This window comes from Notothenia coriiceps, unplaced genomic scaffold (assembly GCF_000735185.1).
Source record: "Notothenia coriiceps isolate Sejong01 unplaced genomic scaffold, NC01 NC01_scaffold00016128, whole genome shotgun sequence".
NCBI lineage: Eukaryota > Metazoa > Chordata > Actinopteri > Perciformes > Nototheniidae > Notothenia > Notothenia coriiceps.
This window is the reverse complement of record NW_011348829.1, coordinates 1-22,364: the sequence shown is the minus strand read 5'-3', so window position 1 is coordinate 22,364 and position 22,364 is coordinate 1. Positions and strand designations below refer to the sequence as shown.

General features: G+C 39.9%; 2 protein-coding genes across 3 annotated transcripts in view; one reads left to right on the top strand and one right to left on the bottom strand.

Moving 5' to 3' along the window:
• sema3c (sema domain, immunoglobulin domain (Ig), short basic domain, secreted, (semaphorin) 3C) overlaps positions 1–11,814 on the top strand; it is a 35,883-nt gene extending 24,069 nt beyond the window's left edge. Inside the window, exons 10-18 of the mRNA XM_010775764.1 lie at positions 481–550; positions 1,867–2,011; positions 2,571–2,793; positions 4,420–4,508; positions 5,031–5,072; positions 5,313–5,470; positions 6,327–6,394; positions 7,866–7,996; positions 9,884–11,814. Of these exons, the coding sequence (XP_010774066.1) occupies positions 481–550; positions 1,867–2,011; positions 2,571–2,793; positions 4,420–4,508; positions 5,031–5,072; positions 5,313–5,470; positions 6,327–6,394; positions 7,866–7,996; positions 9,884–10,303 (1,346 nt within the window). The 3' untranslated portion in view covers positions 10,304–11,814. The remainder of the gene's footprint in view (positions 1–480; positions 551–1,866; positions 2,012–2,570; positions 2,794–4,419; positions 4,509–5,030; positions 5,073–5,312; positions 5,471–6,326; positions 6,395–7,865; positions 7,997–9,883) is intronic.
• Positions 11,815–12,634: 820 nt separating this feature from the next.
• Positions 12,635–19,496, bottom strand: cd36 (CD36 molecule (CD36 blood group)). 2 transcript variants are annotated; one of them, XM_010775762.1, is made up of 12 exons: positions 19,218–19,496; positions 18,732–18,892; positions 18,447–18,591; positions 17,374–17,529; positions 17,197–17,288; positions 16,947–16,996; positions 16,760–16,826; positions 14,599–14,786; positions 14,368–14,486; positions 14,210–14,283; positions 13,307–13,361; positions 12,635–13,211 (listed from the first exon to the last, which is right to left on the bottom strand). In XM_010775762.1, the coding sequence occupies exons 1-12, from the start codon at positions 19,338–19,340 to the stop codon at positions 13,041–13,043; spliced, it is 1,401 nt and encodes a 466-aa protein (XP_010774064.1). In that variant the 5' UTR covers positions 19,341–19,496; the 3' UTR covers positions 12,635–13,040. The 2 variants fall into 2 exon arrangements, with proteins under 2 accessions (XP_010774064.1, XP_010774065.1); XM_010775763.1 differs by lacking the exon at positions 19,218–19,496 and having other exon boundaries at positions 18,443–18,591; positions 18,732–18,883.
• Between the last annotated feature and the right edge of the window lie 2,868 nt (positions 19,497–22,364).

The following is a 22,364-nucleotide window of genomic DNA, read 5'->3' as shown; positions in this document are numbered from 1 at the left end:
TATTTGTGGTGTGGCGTGCAAGCTCCTTTTTGTTTTCATGAAACTTGAAACATTTTAAAACAAACAAAAGACCTTCCTTATTGCCTCAATCTCTCTATTTTTTGTTCCTGTGATTGCTTTCTCCAAAAACAATCCGTGGAAGTCCTTTTTGTGTGGTCTGGATTGGGACTATAGCCTTTTATGAACTCTCATAACAATTATTCTGTTGTTTTTTGTTACATTGTAATCATCTAAGCATATTGTTCCAGTCCTTTTGGGGCCTCAGCTTTTAAAACCTCCAACACAAGCTTGCAGCACTTTAAACCTGCGTTTTCATTTATATCATCTGACCAGTCAATCTGTCAACATCTGCAGTTATTAATGCATGCATTATTCGCTTTTTGGCAGTCTCACCTGCAGGATGAAGTGATGTGGGATAAAGGGAATTTGTTGAAAGTATTAAAAGTTTGTCTATGTGTGCACGTGTGTTTTCCTTTACAGAAAATGTGTTTTTGCTGGAAACCGATCAGCCCAAGGGCCTGTTGGTGTTTGGAGTCTTCACGTCCACAAGGTAAGTCTAACGGTAAAGCCAACGGTAACACTCCTGCTGGCCTCAGCGGTTATGTTAATCACTGACTGGATATCAGAAGGAGGGTAGGGGCTTTTACGGCCTGTTACATGGAGAGGTCATCAGTCATGTTGCAGACCAGAGCATTCTGATGATCAATTACAACAGCCGGGTGGATTACCATATGGCCCTCATTTTTATGTTTTTTCCTTATGACCGCAAGCAGGAGTGGATCATTATGCTGACCGAGTGAAAAGGATATGTTTATAGTACGCATTAATACAGTATACGTATTACGTGGCATGTATTGTTGGTCAGATTTGTATGTGTGATAAAGAATTTCATTGCTGCATTTTTCAGATAGTTGAAACCAAAGCCTTGTTTGTCAGGTTTTGGGGTTGTTAGTTGATGGTACACGACATCGCAGCAGACGTGTTTTGTTGTTGGAGTTTTTACTGTGTTTTTTTTTTACCAGTTTTAAATGCTAGCATTACAGATCTCTAAAATTGTAAATAACCACATTTTGACATACATTGTGTTCTTTTGGTTATTATATTAATTATATATATATAAAGTTAAAAGTCAACAATATTTGTAAAGCTTTTAGTATAGTTAATCCCAGAACAACTATATTTGGGTACCTTTTACCTTTTATGATCTCTTCAATAAGAAATGATGGAGACATTTTTTTTGTTTTACCACATACTGACTCAACCTCTGTAGTAATTAGGGAAAACCACACTAAATAAACTATATGAAACGTCTCTCATTCAGCAGAAAGTCTCAGTCAGCAAGGTTGCATAGTAATGTTGAGGTTTAAAGGAATGGTCACTTGATCCATGTCGTCTGATCTCTAAATGAGTTCATCTGGTAAACCTAGCCCTCGATCCACTTGTTACCAGAGGATCATATAAAGGTTACAGTAGAGTATCCCGGCTCAATGAACACAGCCAAACCAAACAGTGAGGTCCTTCAGGTCTCCCACCTCAATGTTATTCCTTTCTCCACACTGTGATTCTTGCTACGTCTCCACTTCAAACAATATGCTTCTGCTCCCCCTTTCAACAAAGACTGTTTTATGTGTAAAGCAGTATGCTTTTAAATGACTAAGCCAAGCCACATCAGATAAATGAAGGGGGACTAGGAGAGCTATCCCCTCTGGAGAGGGGCCTTGGTTCCACCCAGACTGCATAACAGCCTAAGAAACTGAGATTTAATAAACAACTGCAGAATATTTCAGCAGGGTGGGTCTCCAGGTTGTGATTGTAGTAGATTCCCACTGTTGTGTTTTCTTCAAAGTATGCATCTCATTTCCTCAGCTCCGTGTTTAAAGGCTCGGCAGTGTGTGTGTACAACATGGCCGACATCCTCACCGTCTTCAACGGGCCCTTCGCTCACAGAGACGGACCAAACTTTCAGTGGGTGGCCTTCCAGGGCCGCATCCCTTACCCAAGGCCCGGAACTGTGAGTTATTTTCTCAGCCTTTCATTAATCAATTAATTATTCCGGAGCATGACTCTGAAACTAAATTTCATTTAAGGTGAAACATTTTTTGATCCAAAACTCCTTTCAAATTTCAGGCCAGAAAAGCAAAAGGCAGATACAAATGTTGTATTACCAGCCTTTGTCTTACATCAGTTAATTAACCAACAAACGTTATTACATTTAAAACATTTCAGTAGCTGAACATAAATATTAGTCATTAAGTTCATATTGCTCAGCTATTCATCCTCTAGTCATCAAATATCAGAAGTAATTTCCCAAAGAATACAGTAGTAGTAGTACTAGTAGTAGGAGTAGGCTAAACATAAACTAAACATAAACAAAGGCCCCAATATGGACACTTGTGGGACTCCACATTTAATCTCCATATATTCAGATTATCAGAAAAACTTTACAAATAGTGATGTATTTTTCCTCAATGAGGATATGTTTAAACTATTAAACATAAACTAATGTACTGTATTGTGTCAATGATGAAACTGACAATCTTTTTAACTCAATACTCATTATTTTGTTTCAGTGTCCTGGTGGAGCCTTCACACCTGACATCCACACAACAAAGGAGTTCCCAGATGACGTGGTGACCTTCGTGAGGAACCATCCAGTCATGTTCAACCCAATTTACCCGCTGGGGAGGAGACCTCTGGTCGTCCGGACCAACGCTGACTACAAATACACATCAGTGGCAGTGGACCAGGTCGTGGCCTCCGACGGCAACTACCAAGTTCTCTTCTTGGGAACAGGTATGGGAGAAAAGCATGTCCTGCAGTTCTTAGCAAAGCACAGTCAGCTTTAAGGGTTTTTTTTGTCTCCAAAAATTGTTATTGTCCTTGTAACCTCACGTCCATCCCATTCTAGTAAACGCAATAGCACTCTTTCATCAAATAGGCACACATCTGTCCATTTGCCATGAGCCCAATGACGCAGAAATGGTTCTCGTGCAGTTTACATTTATTTAAAAATGTTTAACTTACATTACTTTTGGCATGAGCATCAGGGCCTGATCAAAACTGGATTTGTAAGGCTGTTATTGATAACAATAAGTGTGATGTGTCTGATAATTATACAGTATGTCAGCATATGTATTTTTTTAAATAAACAGCCTTTTTTTATTCTGATACCTGCATATTGATTTTTAAGCAGTACATTTATTATATATTTACAGTTATTGCCCCTCAATATCTGATGTGTTATCAGCTTATATAAACAGGAGAATTATCATATCGTATGAGCTAGTATATCCTTGTCTGATTTTTTTTATTAGTGCTCTAATGGGCACCTTATGGAACAGTCACTCCAATCCTGTAACCAGGAAGTTGGAAGCAAACTTATTTATGAGATGATAAGTGGCAATAACAAAATCTTCTCTCGTATGAGTTGACGTGCCCTGCTTAATAAGTTAAGTGAAGTTCAATCGAAACAGCTGGTTATCAGATGAACAGATAACGGAGGCGATTGTAAACTGTGTGTGTTGGCACATTTCAAAACACAGACAGCATGATACAGCATTTATGATGAATTATGTCGCAAATAGGTCATAGTGCCTTAGGAGAGGACTTTGGCCTCGTATGGTTTGCTTTCATTGATTCATGTGAGAAAACCTGCAGATATTTTGTTCTTGTTTTAACCTTAATATTGTCATTTGTTTTTATAAATTCCCAGAAATGCATAGATCACCTTGCAGGCAGGCAAATGTCCCAGAGAGCCCAAGTCTATAATACTACATTTCTTGTTTTTACACCCAAAACATGTTGGTTTAACAGAATAAAATGTTTGTGCGTATTTAATTATGCATGGATCCATTCTCGTGCGTGTCCACACAGATTTGTATTCAGCAAGCAGCTTTCGGGCTCTCTCTCACAGCTGCTTGTGTTTATCAGGCAGCCTTTGCATTCTGTTTCTCCCGCCTGGATTCTTGAAGAAGAGCCAGTGCTGTGTCCAACCCATATCTGAGCTCCAAAAAATGCTGCTTTGTCTCAAGGATGAGGGAGGCGCTCTTATCACGCATTTCCAGGAGCTGTTACTGTAACTCCTTCTCCCTTCTCGACAGCGCCAACTCCCAGGACAAAACAGCCACGTTGATGATTGTTGCATTGCATTTTGCCCTTTCCGTGGCCCTTGTCCTCCCTCACACGGGCTTAACAGCTTCAATTCCCACCCCTGACACAGTTGATTTTGCTATGAAAACTGGCAGTGGCTATCATGCCTAATTCAAAAGCAAACACGGGCAAAGGAAAACCGACTCAGAGTAAAAAAACAAACTCACAAGTGTTGTATTGTAGTTTCGCTGCATTCTCTGTAGTGTGACTGGGCATATCTGTTTCACACAGTTGTTTAATGCTCATGACTTGTCTGCTTTCTGCCTCCAGACAAGGGTACAGTACAGAAGGTGATTGTACTGCCAAGCAATCAATCCCTCCATGAAGATCTGATCCTGGAGGAGCTGAAAGTGTTTAAGGTCAGCTGTCTGTTTTACTCCCCTTTCTTTCATTATGCTCTTGCTTTCATCCCTTTTCCTTCCCCAAAATCAAAGGCTGGCTACAACACAAAGGCCAGGGGCGGACAGACAGACGCAGGGTGGCATTCAGGAGATGGATGTTCTGCAGTGTAGTGAAACGGAGAGTGATGGGAAACATGCTAACATACTGCAAGGGTCTGGTGGTTGCCCCTGGTGAACCTTCGCACATGTTGTTTTATCTCGACTCAAAACGGCCGAACTTAAGGCCTCGCCTGCTTTCATCTTCCACTTCACCTGGACTATAGCAGTTTATCAATCAAAGGAGATTTAGTCGCTAAAGAAGGAATATATTTCTCCTGTACAGTTACATCTGGAGAGAAGCTGATCCGAGATGTCCACCGTCTTTGCTATGATTGTTTTTTTCTTTTAAAGAAAAATCCTCATAAACTGTTCCTGTTTCCCCAACATTTCAACACATTTTGAAAACCTCTGAACTTGGCTCTTATGTGTCCTATTTTTCAGAATCAAGCTTCTGTTACAAACTTGAGAATATCCTCAAAAAAAGTAAGTGCCAAACTATGCTCACCTCACATTTCAAGTGCAGTTTTATTGTTTTAATATGTTTTTCATTGTCTGTGGCTACTATGTAATGCACGAAACAGAAATCTCTTGTGCATAATAAGCCCCCCAAGGGCAAGGAAATAATAAGTCATAATTGTTTCGGTGCTCTGCCTCATTTTCCTGTCAGCCGACCACTTATTAAGACAAACAGGACTGCTGACATTTGAACTGTTTACTTTATAGCAACAGCTGTACGTCAGCTCCGAGTTCGGGGTCTCACAGGTCTCCCTGCACCGTTGTCACGCTTACGGCTCGGCTTGCGCTGACTGCTGCCTCGCCAGAGACCCCTACTGCGCCTGGGACGGACTCAGCTGCTCGCGCTTCTATCCCACCAGCAAAAGGTACCCAATGGTTTACAGCTTTAGGGCCCTCAACTTCAGTTTGGTGCCAGTATTCAGTATCTTTACATTTCAATCTAAGAAGTATTCAGTGTTGCCCAAGGACAAGAAACTCTCTGAGGCCCCTCAGAGTTAATAAGTGCTGACAGGTGTTGATAAAGAGCCCATTCATAAAGGCAGCTATTTCAAAGTGGTACATAAACATTAGCATAGTGCAGATTTTTGAATAGTGTACTGTTTTCAGTTCACTTTTTCCCAATTGCTATTGCAATCTAGTTAATGTGAGCTTCCAACAAATATGATCAACCACTGTACAGCATATTGGTTGTAGGCAACAGATGGAAAAATATGTTGAACAAGAATAGAAAGGGGCTGCTTACATCTTGTGAGGGCCTAAAGATCCTTCAGTGCACACTTCAATGTAAATATGTCACTAGTTTTACTTTCGTTATTTCCCTCAGTCTGCTAGACATAACACAGACAAGAAGGTATGAGTGACACCTCGCCTCTGAAGCGATACCTCTCTGGTCTCTTTAAGGACCGGCTGTGTGTCTCTTGACATTCCAGTCAGACACAGGTCAAGTTTAGTTTGGTCCCAGAACAAAAGCGCAGACGCTGTTTTCCTGTGGAAAATGTGTCTGAAGTGTGTGAGGTGTTTACGTGCTCTCTTCCTCAAGCTGTTTGATATGAGTTTGCATCACCGAGTGGAATAACAGTCAGATTTTCCTCTTATTGTTTTGGCACTGACTGCTTCTTCCACGGAATTAATGAGATGATCATGTGAGGAGAAGGGTTATGTATTTTTTTCTGAGCAATAGTATATTTATACTCACTGCTATTTTCTTTCTCTTTTTTTCAGGAGAAGCAGACGGCAGGACATTATGCATGGAAATCCACTCACTCAATGCAGAGGATTTAATCTGAAAGGTATATCTTTATTTTAATTCTGAAATATATTATGGTAAGGAGCTAATTTACAAAATAGCTGAGTTAAAACAACAGCTGGAACCTGGAACAAAATCCAATCTTTTGAGTGTTTGATAGGCCCATATTAAAAGACATTACGATAGCAACAAAAAGGGTTAAAATAATCTTTAATTGCTTTAACAAATAAAACCCAGTGTCTATCACGCCATAGAGAGAGAAGGGGTCATACAACTCACAATGATAAGTTTTACAATTATCTACAGTAATACATCTTGATGCAGAGTGATAAACTGACATTTAGTTTTTGCCGAAGCATGCATGTGAAAAATTATACCACTACTGATAAGAAAGATATAGCCTAAGGTTCAAATGACTGTTTAATGTGAAAGCTGACAAACCCACAAAGAATTATTACCCAACTTTACTTTTTCCCTCAGCTCTAAGGAGCTTAGCATCTTTTTGCTAAGGGTTTAGTAAAGCTAACTGCCCAGCACTAGGCAGGATGCAATATTAGCATGTAGTTGATGTATGCTAATAGCTATAAAGGCTTAGCAGAAAGAGTTAACACTACTAAAAAATGACTTTACATTCATCAGGTGGCCATAACTCCAATCCAAATGAATGCTAATGTTGTTAGTTCTCAATAGGTAACAGTTAGCTAGCCTGTTAGCCTTAACTAATGTATAAGTTTAAAATGTGTTTTACTTTTCAGCTTGTTTTTAGTTCGATTTTAGGTGTAAAAGAAGTATGCAGCTCCAAATATTTACTGATGTTATGTACAGTTTTTGTAGAACATTTCTAATGTTAGAGAGATACTTAAACAACATAGATTCACATTCATCAGGAACATATCTTCAATTTTAAATAGTTAATCTTTGAATGGCAAAATATTAATTGTTACTTTTTGGATTATAGTTGTTTTTCTGTATGATTTTTTTTGTCTCAGTCCAGGGCTTTTTTTGCTTTTTTGTGAGTCCAGGTACTGCTGATCACCCCTTACAAAAAATGTGTTTAATATTCACATAGTGGCATTACCAAGGTGCAGTTAAATAGTAGGAGAGTGCCCCATTTTCATGAACAGTTTAGATATTTAAACTACAAACGAGGTGAATTTCAACGAGCTTGGGGAACCAACAATATGGCCATTACGTCTAATTAGTCACAACCCTGTCATACATCCAGCTAAGTGATGAACCAGTTACCTGCAACAAAACGACACTGTAAATTAGACGAAATGGTGTTGCTCTGATGCATTGAAAGTAATTTTTTACAGTGTGTAGAAACTGAATAAATCTGTGTGGGAGGTTTGGTTGTGCAGCTGGTGGCCGAACTAAGCTCCGTGTCAACATTTCCCTCACAGTTGGGACTTGAGACAGATTTGAGTCCATCTGTGGGATTTGTGTCTGTCGGCAAGTGACGTCTGACGTGACTCCCCTGACTCTGTGTTTGTGTGTGTTTGTGTGTGTGTTAGAATACAGAAACGCAGTGGAGATGACGCAGTACGGTGTGAAAAACAACACCACTTTCCTCGAGTGTCTTCCCAAGTCTCCTCAGGCATCCATTCGCTGGCTCATTCAAAGGGACAACGACAGGAGGAAAGAGGTCAGTTTGACATTCAGAAAGGTCAAAGTCAACAGCACAGCATGTGTCATATGTAAGATTAAATACAATAAAAATCCCTACGAGATGTATCCGATTAAACTTCCTTTTGGTTGTTTGGTCAGATGGTTAAACATTAAACGTGACATGGCAATTAAATGAGCTCACCGCTTTATCTGGACTTGCCTGAGGAATTACACGGTGAACACGTAGAAGTGATACAGATCTAACTCGATAAGGACTTTTACTAATGACTGAATTCTCCGCGGGGAAAAATGTTACAAATATTTGACACCCTTTTTAACCCCTTGAAAGGCTGTGAAAGATTAAATAATGAAACATCTTTTGTGGATTTAGCTCTCAGTTCTCCGGTGTACTCAGAGTAATGGGCGTTTTATAGCCGTTTCCCATGAGAAAATAAGTTGGCATTGAAATAAATCACTTTAGTTTTATGGTGTGTAATTATGGAGACTTCTCCAATCTAATGCCTGGCTGATTATAGAGTGGTCAGTGGAAAAAAGGAATAAACTGTTGCATTTAGAATGTCAGCGACAGTTATTTGAAATAGTTAACAATCAAAACATTTCAGCTACTTTCATCACCTCCACTATTGCTGCCATTTCAACTTATTTCAGTGATTCAACAATTTCAACTGCAGATTTTCTGCAGCAACCACACATACAATTTCTACAGAGAATGCTGTGGCATTTACAATTGTAACATATAACTTACATTGAATGAAGAGAGCCCATTTTGCCTTTTCCAATCAACATCAGATGTGACAATACTGAAAGACAGGCAGGTCATATTGAATCAATAATGATAGAGACCCTTAAATCTGAGTTTAGTATTTATTCATGTTATTTTCCACGTCAGTTACAACTGTCATTAAGGTCACAAGTAAAATAAAATAGAGAATATTCCCAAATGCCGCAAGGCAAGGCAAGTTTATTTATACAGTATAGCACTTTTCAGCATGCGACAATTCAAAGTGCTTTACAAAATAAATGAAAAGACATTTTAAGAATAAATACAGTCTGTGGCATTTTATGACAGGCATTACAAAGTAAAGATAATAAAATAAACACAACATGTATAGAATACATGTTTAAATGGCATACTGTAGTGCAAATATGAACAGCTCAATTAAAAGCAGCAGCAAAAAGATATGTTTTCAGTCTCGATTTGAAAATAGTAAGAGTTTCTGCAGACGTGCATGATTCGGGCAGTTTGTTCCAGATTGTCGGGGCATAATAGCTAAACGCAGCTTTTCCATGTTTTGTTCTTACTCTCGGACCCGAGAGCAGATCCGTCCCAGAAGACATGAGACACCTTGATGGTTCATAATTATGTAGGAGATCGTTAATATACTTTGGTCCTAAACCATTTAGTGATTTAGAAACTAGCAATAGTACTTTAAAAATAAATTATTTGGCTGACAGGAAGCCAGTGTAAAGATTTCAGAACCGGACTGATGTGATCCACTCTTTTAATGTTAGTGAGGACTCGAGCAGCGTTCTGAATCAGCTGCAGCTTTCTGATAGATTTTGTCAGCCCTGTGAATACACTATTGCAGTAGTCGAGTTTACTGAAGATAAAAGCATGGACAAGCTTTTCTGAATCCTGTTGTGACATTAGTTTTTTAAACAATTTCTTGGAAATGTTTTACTTATTTATCTCATAAATGTTTTTTTTTCATTTTTCAACAAAATGTACCTCTTTAACACGACTTTAAAATGTGCTTTATAAATGGACCTTTATCTAGGAATTGTTGTACCTAAAACACCATTGTAGTCACCTGTTGTATGGCAATTTAAATAATTTTGAATATTTTCCAATTCTCTGCCGCAAACCATGTGTGTGATTATGACCTAACTGTGCCGCCCTCAGGTGAAGCTGAGTGAGCGTGTCCTCTCCACGGAGCACGGCCTCCTCATCCGCTCCGTCCAGATGTCCGACCAGGGCCTCTACTACTGCCTGACCACCGAGAACCGCTTCAAGCGCACCGTCGCCAAGATTCGCCTGCGGGTACTGAGCGAGGCAATGGTGAGCGTGCTGACGGACAAACAGCAGTCTCCCTGGGCCTGGGCCAGCATGCTGCACCCTAAGGTCCTTCTGTCTGCCTTCAGTCCGTCAGAGAGCCTGGCTGTTCAACAGTACTGCAAAGAGAGGAAGCAGCTGCAGAACCTCCAGCAGAGGCAGCAGCAGCCCCCGCCGCCTAGCCCTCTCAGGGGGGACCTGGCCAAACTGAAGCCCCTGCTGGACCGGAGGAAGAGCCGCAACCGCCGCAACCACCTCCCAGAGGTCTGACACAGCAAGGTGCACAAACTGACGCTAACACCTTTCTGTTTCCAGACCCTCACATTTTCGAACTCTCATCTCAAACTGCACTGGATGGACAGTAAAAAAAAAAACAGAGGTGGGTGTGGGGAGTTGTTATCCAGGCTTTTTTTCTTGCATGAGGTACGGTGACCAGATGGCTGTGACATACACTAATACACACGCAAAGACACCCACTATCAACTAATTTGCCGTCGCAGTCACAACAGACGGTAACGGCTCTGTTATGAGTGCCACTAATAACCTTGGGTCTAAGCTGCTATTGCTTATGATAATACACCTTGAGATGCAGCTACGGTCAATGATCTTATCATATTTTAGATATTAGAGGGGAAATTGGACTAGCTGGATATTATCTCACAATGAATTTGATATGGAGGGATTGGTAATTCGAAAAATCATGATAGTAAATAAAATAGATTGAAAAGGGACAAAGGGAGACTGCTGCATGCTTTAGAGTGAGCGCCCTCTCCAAGAGTAATATTAGTATTTTATTAGATTCTACTCACCTTTCTGTATTTACTTAAACTAGAAAAGTGTTTTCTGTTCAGGAGAAATGGCTAAAATTGCTTTGTGGCAACACATACTGTAGGGTAATAAAAAGTCCTTTAGTGAGAAAAAGTTTTTCTCATGGGTTGACTGCCTGACTGTCCACAATAGCACTGTTAACACAAGGAACAGATGGAAAGTAGACCCAATAAAAAGTGTTATATTACAGCGCTGTAAGTTAAAAAGGAATTAGTTCAAAGGCCAAATTTAACATCCAGGGTTTATGGTAGAAATAGAAGTAATATACTCAACATCATATGAAATCCTGTGAATCTATTAATCAAATGTACATGTAAGAGAATATGCCTCACCGTAATTCAGCTGCATATTTTCTTCTTCTTCTCTGGTTTCTAGTACAGAAGCATGTTTATAGAAATTCATCGGTAATGTTAATCCTCTCCTGGATTAGATATGATTAACTAACAGATACGCACATTTTTATTTTTACAGCATAGTTTACATCAACACGTAGATGCTGAAACGTGACAATATCCTTCTTTGGATTTCACATTTTCCACATTCAGCCAAGTGGACACAGAAAATAGTTAATTGACATATGTGAATAGACTTTTTTTTTCAGAATGGTAGTTAATGTAGATAGAAATTATTTGTTGCTTGTGTACAGAGTATATTTTTGTTTGTGTCCTTTTAATTTAATGTTGTGCAGATGTTTGTGAAAAAGTGTATATACTTTCAACATATTTCACCAACTATGACTGTATCTGCAAATTGCAGAGACATACGGTATTGTTTTTATCTTGAGAAAATACTCTTGTCCTTACTTTCCTCTAAACAGACATCTGCTCTGCATTTCATAAAGCTGTGTGATCAGCATCATGTCAACTCAGTATCATTTCAGTGTTATGAAACATATGTATTTCTATTTATTAATGTCATGATAGCCTGAATAAATCTGTTCCGATAAATCTCAATTTTACAAGAAAATCATGCTTTTTATTGTCAGAAAATGTTATTAATATTTTTGCTTAAAATATTAACTTTCTCTGTTACTGGCCAATACATCATCCCGCAGTTTACTTAAATGGTCCAACGTGGCCCATATGATGCTATGACAGCTTATTATGATTTCCCTTTAGAGGTACAGTCACACACAATGTGATTTGTGGACATTTGCTTTACTTGCTGAGAGTCAGATGAGAAGATTGATACCTCTCACGTCTGTATAGTAAATATGAAGTTACAATCCTTAGCTTAGCCTAGCTTAGCTTAGTTTAGCATAAAGCCTGGAAACATGTACCCTGGCTCTGTACCAAGGTAACAAAACATAGCGAGGTGTATTGATCATCTGTAAAAGTTCCCAAAAAACAAAAGAATAGATACATTTCCCAAAGTTTGAAACTACTCAGAAGCCTAAGAGGGGAGACATTGCACCACCACCAGGAAGGGATGTTTTAATCCCAATGAAACACTCCATTATAATGGACCCGACAGTAGAATGAAAGACACCCAGGAGGCTGCAGAGGGTCATTTAAAACCCATAAAAGCCAAAAGAGGCCTCCTGCTGGGCAGAAATACTGCTTTCTCACCAAACAAACCCAAGTACCATTCAAAACCACTGTAATCATCCCCCAGCACATTTTATAACTCTTTTTGATTTATGAGCCTCTTAAGGTGTAGAGGAATTTTTTCTTCAGCGTGTACAATGCAGAGGTTTGTTTCAGCAGATGTATTTTGGACCAAGACTGTTGCCGGGCAGGAACAATCCAGTAGGCATAAAGAAAACCCAATGAGAAGATCTTTGTCAGCTTTTATTCATTTTGAAGACACTATTTCAGCAAAGTATACAAACATTTGCGCAATATTAGAATCGTACAATTCTTGCCAAGGATGTCAAACAAACCCATTTCTCCTCTGTGCAGATTTATAACCTGACACTAAAGAGGATTCTCCATCTGCTCTCCCTTGGAAGATCCCTGATACAGTTAATTTTAGTGTTTGCATTTGAAATTAAACCTAGCAAAGCTCTCAAGCTTTATAAAATCACAGTATTCCCCTGGTATCAAAGGAAGTATGACATTATAAATAACACAGAAATTACAAAAAAGTGCAATTCTATATCAAAAGGTTTGATGTCCTGTAGCAGCTTAAACGCACTTTGCTCTGCAACCTGCACTCATCACACTTCTGTCCGATTCATTTACACAATCTTGCTTTGGTTTCTCCTCACCACGCAGTAGGAAATGAGACACAGCACAAAGATGGCCACCCCGGTGCCCAGCAGTGCCTTCTGTATTATGTCCAACATTTCGATACGGGTGATGAGCTCCTTCTTCAACATGTCCGCTGTCGCGTCATCCACAGAAGCAGTCTGGTTTCACAGATTGAGACAGAGAAAGTGTGACTCATTATCGTGCACCCTGAGTGAACACTCTGAACTTCATGACTGCAGGGCTTTTATCTTACCTCATTCATCCAAACAAGAGGGAATATGGTATAATCCTTGACTTTCTTAAGCACCCTGCAGATAAAGAGTTCATTAGTTGGTATTCAGAGCATGATGTCTCAAACTTTTCCTTTTGATTTTGCGTTGTTTGACAGAAATAATGTGCAAACTCCCCAAATTGGGATCAATAAAGTACCATCTTATCTTAAACAAAAAGGTTTGACATTTTGTAAAAAAGTACTGGTATCTGTGACTCTTGAGTGAATAGCAGACACACCATGTCTCATGTCTGTTAGGTAAAACGAAGCCTCAGTCAGCAGCCGGTTAGCGGTTAGCTTAGCAGTCCATGCAATGCGAAATAATTAGTTGGCACATAACCTCTGTAGAAGCAAATCTAAGTGGGTTAAATATTTAATCTATATTTCCCTGGATCAATATGTTGAAAACACCCATCTGTAAACTTAAAGTCTCATGATGTTATACTCCTTGAAACCTACGGCCTCAAAATCCGGTGCAAGACCTTGACCTTCTTGATTTTAGACATTGATATTTCTACGCTTGTTAACACCATTTATACCTTCAAACTGCATTTTCCTGCCGTGTCCCTTTCTTGTCTAATTTGAACTGTGGGATAGCCCTTACTAATCTCTTCTGATGTTTATATGGAGAACATAGGACCCTGGGAAATTGGGATGACCCCTGCCCTGATAAACTACCACTTCGTATTTTAAAAAACATTTCAATAAACTTAACAAATGCAGACTATCTTGTATCCCCTGCTCTCAGTCTTTATACTATATTAAGCTAACTGTATCTTGGATTTAGCTTCAACATTCAGACATGAGTGGTCTCAATCTTCCCATTTAACACAAGAATGGAAATAAGAGTAATCATCTTTTCTTTTAAAAGTGTAAAGAACATACGTGATGACGTTTGATGGTCCATACATCATGTTCACTTGAATTCTCTTGGCAAACCTCAAGGTGAATCCGGTGGTCTGGTGGAAATACACAACAAATAATATTAGCATTACAGTTGTTGCCGCTAAAAGTCAAAAATCCCAAAGATGAGAAACTCTTACTGGTTCCACGTCCAAGTAGGTGCCATGGTGCTTCTCGTTGGGGTTGAGGCCCTTCACGTTTTCAAGTAGGGACTTACTGCCACCAAGAAAGTGGGCCAGAGAGATATAGATAGGTCTCCCTGTTCAAATGGCAGTTAAACAGACAGTTTTTAATATCAAGCTGCTTGAGCACACTGATACAACAGTAGTAGAACGTTTTGGGATGCCTGGCCTGAACAAATGCAAACTGACCTGCTTGACAAGAGCTCATGTCAAGAACTCCAGCCAAGGTACAATTCTTGGTGATCACTTCGTTTCTGCAGAAACATTGGTTGTCTGGATTGACCTTTGGAGAGGCTAGGGTGTTTGGCTGGAGAACGTAGCGATACACTTTAATCCCTTTCAGATCCATGCTCTGCTCAAAGCCAGCTGACACAGACCTGAAGACAGACAGAACACAGACTCACCTCCTGTTCCCAGTCATATTTGGGCTCTACTATGCAACTTATTTATCTCCATGGAGAAAGGCCATGACCGTGAAAACAGAAAAAAGAGTGTCGAAAAGCTGAACGTAGGTGGCGAAAAACAAATCTCCAGGTTTATTTTGAAATCTATAAAGAAAGACTTGGCTTTTATAATTTGGAATTGAAAAATGCACGACAGTCTTTCTTCTCTGACATAATTACCAAACACAAAAACAACGCACGTGCCTTATTTGCTACTGTCGACAGACTAACTAACCCCCCAGTGTCAATAGCCTCTGAATTTCTATCCACCAGGGCCTGCAATGACTTTGCCTCCTTCTTCACTGACAAAATTCAGAAAATTAGACAAGCGGTCAGTGCCTCTGTATCAGGTACAGCAAATGTGTTGTCCCTGTGTCCAGTGCTTGAATTGGGCCGGTACTCACCGGTACGCAGTACCGGCACTTCTGATTTTTACCCATGTGTGGCAAGGTGCCGGTGCTCAGTAAAATGCCGGTACTCAGCCACCGGCCGCCGGCGGCACGTCAACAAATATGCCCAGCCGGCATGACGCATCTCATGACGCATCTCATGACGCATCTCATGACGCATCTATGACGCGCCGCAGCGATAGACTAGAGCAGAAAATACATCACATAACGTTAGCATTTAGAAAATGTTAGCGTGGCTTAATAATAGTGCGAAAAGACAGCAGTTGTCGCCGGACAAGGATTCCCTCTCTCCTTTCCTGCTGAAAGATGGTGAGTGTACTCTGGGACGAGGAGTCATTTAACCAGCCGCCTGTAGGAGTCAGGCTTTACTTTCTTTTATATCCATAAAGAAAAAGTAAATCTGTTTACAGTTGTTTCATATGGATTTTGAGAGGTATCCATAGATCTCTTAATGTTGCTCTCAAAGTGCACCAGATTGATGCTTTTAACTTCAATATTAAAAATCTTTTGCTAGATCCACTCCCCACTTATAAAAATAGCACTTTACCACTGCACCCCCTCTAATCTCAGATGCACCCTGAGTCATTTTTTTTAAGTACAGTGAGCCTTTCTAAAATATACAGTAAAGAGACAAACCCACCAGCATTATGGATATAGGCTACTATGACTTTGAGCCAAATTCTTGTTTTGGGCTGTATAAATAAATTGACTTAACAGTTGCTGATTTAGAGTACTGGCACCTTTTTTTATTCCAATTCAAGCACTGCCTGTGTCCACCTAAAATCAATTCAAACACCATGACACTCTTCCATCTGATTAATGATAAAAACCTAGAGGACATTATACAACTTCTGAAATCCTCCTCCTGCTCCCTTGATATTATTCCAACAGAATTTTTCAAAAATGTTTTTCCTTGCATGGCCTCAGGTCTACTTCACATAGTAAACACATCTCTTCACTCAGGTGTTTTTCCACAGGCCCTGAAAACTGCAGTCATTAAACCGCTCTTAAAAAAGAATAATCTAGATGCTTCAGTAATGAACAATTAAAGGCCCATATCAAACCTGCCATTTCTAGGTAAAATCATTGAAAAAGTAGTTTTTCAACAGTTGAGTAACTATGCAGATATCACTGTTAAATCATTTGATCATTGGTTTTATTCTTGAACAAACGACATATTTGGTCGTAATAATTGGGCCTGAACAATCGGCCTATTCGGTCGTATGAGTTGGAGAACTTGTTGCTTTGAATTGCCTTGTGTTGAAAGGTGCTATATAAATAAACTTGCCTTGCCTTACTTCAGTACATGACTATAGTTTGGTATTGGAAAGCTCTGACCTCTAGTGGTTTCTAGAAAGAACGTTTAAATGGTTGCCGTTCCTTAATTAGGATGTTAAATCTCCCATCGTTGACACTTACTGCCCTACTTAACGTTTGCAAAGCATAGTCAGACTGCCTCAGATGAAATAGCTCCTACAAAATGAAACTCTTTATCACCTGCAGATGTCTGATGAGAAGAAATACAGAGGCTTCTTGTCCAAAAAGGGAGGGAATGAAGAAGCATCTGAGAAAGGGGGAGAAGAAATGAGGTCAGAGAGGTGACTCATCTCTATTTAGATCTGCAGGAGTTTGTTAGAAGAACTCAACAAAGAGTAGTCTTATGGATTTTTTCTACGTAACGCACCTGTCCCGTTGATCATGTCGCAGTACTTGTCGCCCCAGAATTGTAAGACACTGTTGGACAAAATAAAATTTGTCAGACAGAACTTTAGATTTAACAGCCTGAAATATTAGAAAAAAACAGCGTTCTCATCTGGCAGAATCTGTGCAACCTTAACTTGATTTGATAAAACAACTGGATTCTCACTTCATATCTATTGAAGCTGATGAAAAGATCAAGGCCTCAAATTGTAATACTTCATTCCCAGACTCACCTTTCTCCTCGCCAACTGTCAATAAATCCAACTTTTGAGATGTCGTCCTTTCCATCAAAGACATTGTAGATGCCATCATATGTACCATTGTACTAGAGGAAAGAAAATAAGCAAATCTTATTATTTCTGAGGTGTCACTGGGTACATGTTGTAGGGCTATAATATTGGTTTACTTACAGGTGAAAATAGGCCAATGTTATCTTTCAACAAAGGGTCGTAGTAACCCCACAGCATTTCGCCAACTGTACGGTTTTGGAACAACGAGGACTTGCTTGCCTTTATCAGACTCTCCAGGACAGCATGAAGCGGTTTTGGAACCAGAGAATAGGCTCCCTGTAAATGTAATCAGAAAAATATAACCCTATATTTGAAAAGGGATCTATGATGGTGTCAATTATAAAAGCCAAAAACATGGTTCTATAACAATTTGCTTGGAAAACGGTTTCCTCAGTTGATAAGCCTATTTTATGACTGTGATACTGCTTTATGACTTGCAAACAGAAATGGAATTGCTCATGCTCATCATTTAAGCCTTATCAAAGTTTGAAGAGAAAGCACATCAGCCAAAACAAAGATTGCAATTATAAAAAAAATCATATTTTCCAGACTATCACAGCAGCATCTTTGAAACATGTTTAAATAAGCCTGAGGTCATCTGACAATACTTGCCTAAATGTGTACTATTTGTACCTTTTTTGTAATCAGATTTCAATCATAATTTAGCTAATTTTACCATTTTATTCAGGCATAGTCTTGGCTTGGAACAGATTAGCTATTTTAGTAGCTTATGTAGCTCACTCGCAGTGTAGATTTGCAAAAACTCTGGCAAAACATTGTAACCTTAACCACTCAAAGTAAATGTTTACCCCTTCACCATTTAATGAAGAGTCAGAAAATCTAACCTAACTAACTATTTATGATAAACATGGTTGGTGTCATTAGAGTAAATGCTGGAATGAGCCTTTTGCATTAGCTTCAAATGTGAAATCTGAAGGGTCGCAAAATGATTAACAGCACAGGAGATACAGAACCTATTGCATTTATGCCTTAGTAATTCTGACATTCTGGATAGTTTTCAGCCCTTTAAATAGAATATGGCACAAAAAGTAAACACGCATAATGAGTGGGTTCCAGACCAGAGCAACCCTAGACATGGCAGCTTTGCATGCTTTGGCACAGGGATAGTAACTATTAATAGAATAGCTGAGTCAAGTCAGGAATCACCACACAGTGGGGTGACACTCACGTACAGCCACGCCCAGGTTGAGGGAGGTGACTTTGTCTTCCTCTGTTCCCACTGACATGGAGGGGTCAAAGATGGCGCCCTGTGGCAGCATGAAGGAGATGGTGTGATTGGGGTTGAATGTGATGTTCTCTTTGGGAAGATATCTTGTCCTGTGGGGGAAAGGGTCTTACTCAGACATTGAATTGTGTTATACAAATGGCTATTCCTCTAAATTATATATCAGCTAAATGTGATGAAAAGCTAATTTAGGAGCTGACTTTTGTTAATAGCAGTAATAAATCAACCTTACCTGTATGTGTAAGGTCCTTTCTCCACCACCACTGGAATTGCTCCATCCTGCAAAACCTCCTGGGCATTTTGCACGTCTAACAACCAAAACTGCCTGTACACGCTAACCCCTGTACTCTCCCAGTTCTCATAAGCTTGTGTTCCAGGCTCGATAACAACCTCCTAAACCCCAAAGACAAACAGAGAGGCTATTTTTAACACACTTTCAAGTCTGCCAGCAGGCCAGCTGCCCCTTTGAAAAGAGTTAATCATCTGCTATGAAAAAGGGTCTAAACAGCCAAAGAAATGTCTTAATGTCTAATAAAATCACAGGTCCTTTGATAATGATAACATGGTACACTTCTTCACAGCTCCCTGTTTACCATTTGAAGCAGCTTTCCAAAACGCTCCCCTCTCCTTTCTCCTCATTCACCTTGATCTCCGCACACACATTCACACACTCTGTCACTCCCTATTCTCCACCCAGGGTTGAAACTGAGCACCCTACCTTCTCCACTGTCTCCTCAATGATACTCTTCCCCACTGGGATGAGGATGCCGCCCAGGATGGCCACCACCGCCCCAAACACAGCTCCAGCTATCAGCCCGCACCTCCGGTTACAGCATCCCATGGTGGTGTGCGTTTCCCTCCGTGCGTCCGTCTGTCTGCTGGCAGCCTGTTCTTCTTCTGCCTCTATCTGTGGTGTGTGCTAGTGTGTGCAGCTTGTCTTGTTTTTGTGTCCCGGCAGCAGCAGCAGTGACACAGACAGGCTGTAGCATCAGAGGAGCTGAGAGAGAAGCTGAGGCCAGGTAAAGGTACAGACACCTCTGGCAGGCGCCCAGGGACCTCCTATCACTGAAGTTATATAACGAAAAGAAGGTTCATGGTTCATTTTCCCCCACAGGAATCAGTAAGACTATCTGAGCAGGTGATAACAGCTTGACTGAGGAGAAAGGTTGAAATGTAATTAGGCACATACACATTCAAATAACGCACATTTCTGATCCTATAGAAAGACCATATTTGTTTTGTTTCTTCATGTTGCTCACCTAGTAGTATTACAAAAAAATGGACTTGCCATTACCTAATTTAATCCTATTTTTCCAGGACATATCAGTTATAGATATCCTATGACCCAGAAAAAATAGATATCCTATGACCTGGATGACGGCAACCTTCATAGAGATTTCATTCTTATCTGTCATTCTCTATCTATTCATCTCATCTCCTCTTTGCTCCAAGCTTCAACTGTACAAGAGACACAAAAGCGGGAACCTATAAATGATTAAGTATATCCTCATAGTGCAGCAACCGTTAAAGTGTGTCTTTATTTGTGGTTGTCTTAATACGGGATATAAAAATTAATGCAATTTAATCTCTTCTTTAGACATTTGAGACACACTTATCTTGATTTATTGTGATTTACCTGCATTTCTATCACATGAGCTCTTGGAACCGAGTCAGCGACGCAATAACATTAGTTGTACACATAATGATTGATTGATACAATATTTTTTCAAACCCTCTGCCAAAAGTTCAAGAAACGAAACAGACTATCCCACTGTCTGCTGTTTATCAAAACAAGACAAGGGGACAACATGTTCACAATCTGTGCAGCAGAACGGTTCAATCGTTGTTCAATTCCTATGGGTCATGGGCAAAAATGTGGCATCCTACACTATAGAACTGAACTGTGACCTTACCTCACATCCTCACACTCTTAATGCACGTGTCAAAACCTGCATTCCCTATGTAATGAATACATTTCGGGAACCATGATAACCTTGATAACATCACAATGGCACTATGATAGAGGGCATTATACAACTGCTTTTACAGGCTGTACTGTGCAGTGCTGGAACTACATAGTTACATATGAATGGAGATCGAATAAATGCACCTGTTTTGAGGTAAATTTACTGAGGAGAAAATATGTAATTAATTCAAGTTACTTACCAAAAGGTTGGCGATTAAAGGGGTTAGGCTATATCTGTATGTTTTAATTTTTTCGGAAAAGAAAACCAAAAGCCTAAATGCAGTTTACAATATTGATTGTATAGTCTTGTTCCAGTAAAAACACAGAAACATTTAATAGAAAATAATTATATTTGACAGTTATCATGGTTGGTTAAAGGTGGGGTAGGTAAGTTTGAGAAACCGGCTCGAGATACACTTTTTGTTATATTCCATGGAATGCTCTTAACATCCCGATGGCAATGAATATCTTAAGTGCTTTGACAAAAAATCCTTAAAAAATGCTATCTGTGGAAGCCGTAGTACTGTAAAAAGCACGACCAATCATTTTAGCCGGGCCGGCTAAAATAACTGGATGGCCCACCTGCCTGTCAGCCTTCCATCTGTGCACAAACTTATCTTGCGCTCCCTCATTGGTCATGTGCGCAATCGTGGGTTGGAGGAGGGATTCTGTAAGGAAGTGGCAGATTTTTTCCGGTTGTGTATTTTCAAATTCTAGCGCACTCGAGCTGGTTTCTCCAAAATTACCTACCCCACCTTTATGTTTATGTTTCATAAACTGCTCAAATATGTTGCCTATAGTTTAGATCAATTGTAAGAGAAGTATTTAAATGTAATATTTACTTTGTTGACATCATTCAAATTTTTACATGACCTATGTTAAACATAGTATAGCTTGTAATCTGTTAGCGTTTAAGATAACCTTGTCTATGTGACGAGTGCAAAATCAGTGGAGTGGCCCTTAAAAATTATGTAAATGTAAACGACACTGTTTGACGCTGTACTGTAGGGTTGAAGATACCGTATATCCAGCTCATATATTCTGCTCTGCAGTGTAACAGAAAGGTTTTTTAATCATTCACTTTAATAATATCATTGTGTGATTCTTACTTGCTAAAGTTATTGTATATTTACTGGCTTTCTTTAACTGGCTTTGCTAAGCTTGGGAAATATCCTTATTAAGAAGATGTGTTACAATTTTGTTAGTCAGAGGTGGGAAGTAACTAAGTTCATTTACTGAAGTCATGCTTTTCCGGTTATTACCCGTCCCCTTCTGTGTTATGAAGGTTTTTATGCATGTAAACGGTGTGCAGAGTCAAAATCCTCAAAGTACACCCTGTAGCGAGTAACGCTCTAACACAGAAAATACCTCCCCAAACCCAAAACGCCTCGTCATTGTCCATTGTTTACTTCCTGGGTATTGTGACGTAGGAATGGCCAATAGCCCAGAGCTATGACGCGATACGGTCATGCGTTACCCAGAACCAAATGGACCAATCCGTGGAGCCGTTACGTTACGTCCGCGGAGCCGTTACGTTAAGCCCCCGCTGATTGGTCCAAATTGACCAATCCATGGACTTCCTCACACACACACAGTGCAGGCAGCTCTGCTGATTTCTCCTCCCTGGCTGCAGGCTGATAACAGACAGTTGGGATCGCGGCGAAATTCTCTCTGCAGACCCATTCTCACAGCGTTTATCAACCTTTTTCTTACTCAATATCAAGCAACACTTATTGTTTTTACTTAGGCTGTGACTTTGTGTGTGCTCAGGATGAGTTTGGCTGTGTTTCGATGTGTATCGCTAAACAAGGAAACCACACCTCCACGGAGCTCAGCGCGATTCACAACGTCCCGACCAATCAGAGCACACTGTGCTCACAGGGAGGGTGGGGGCTGGAG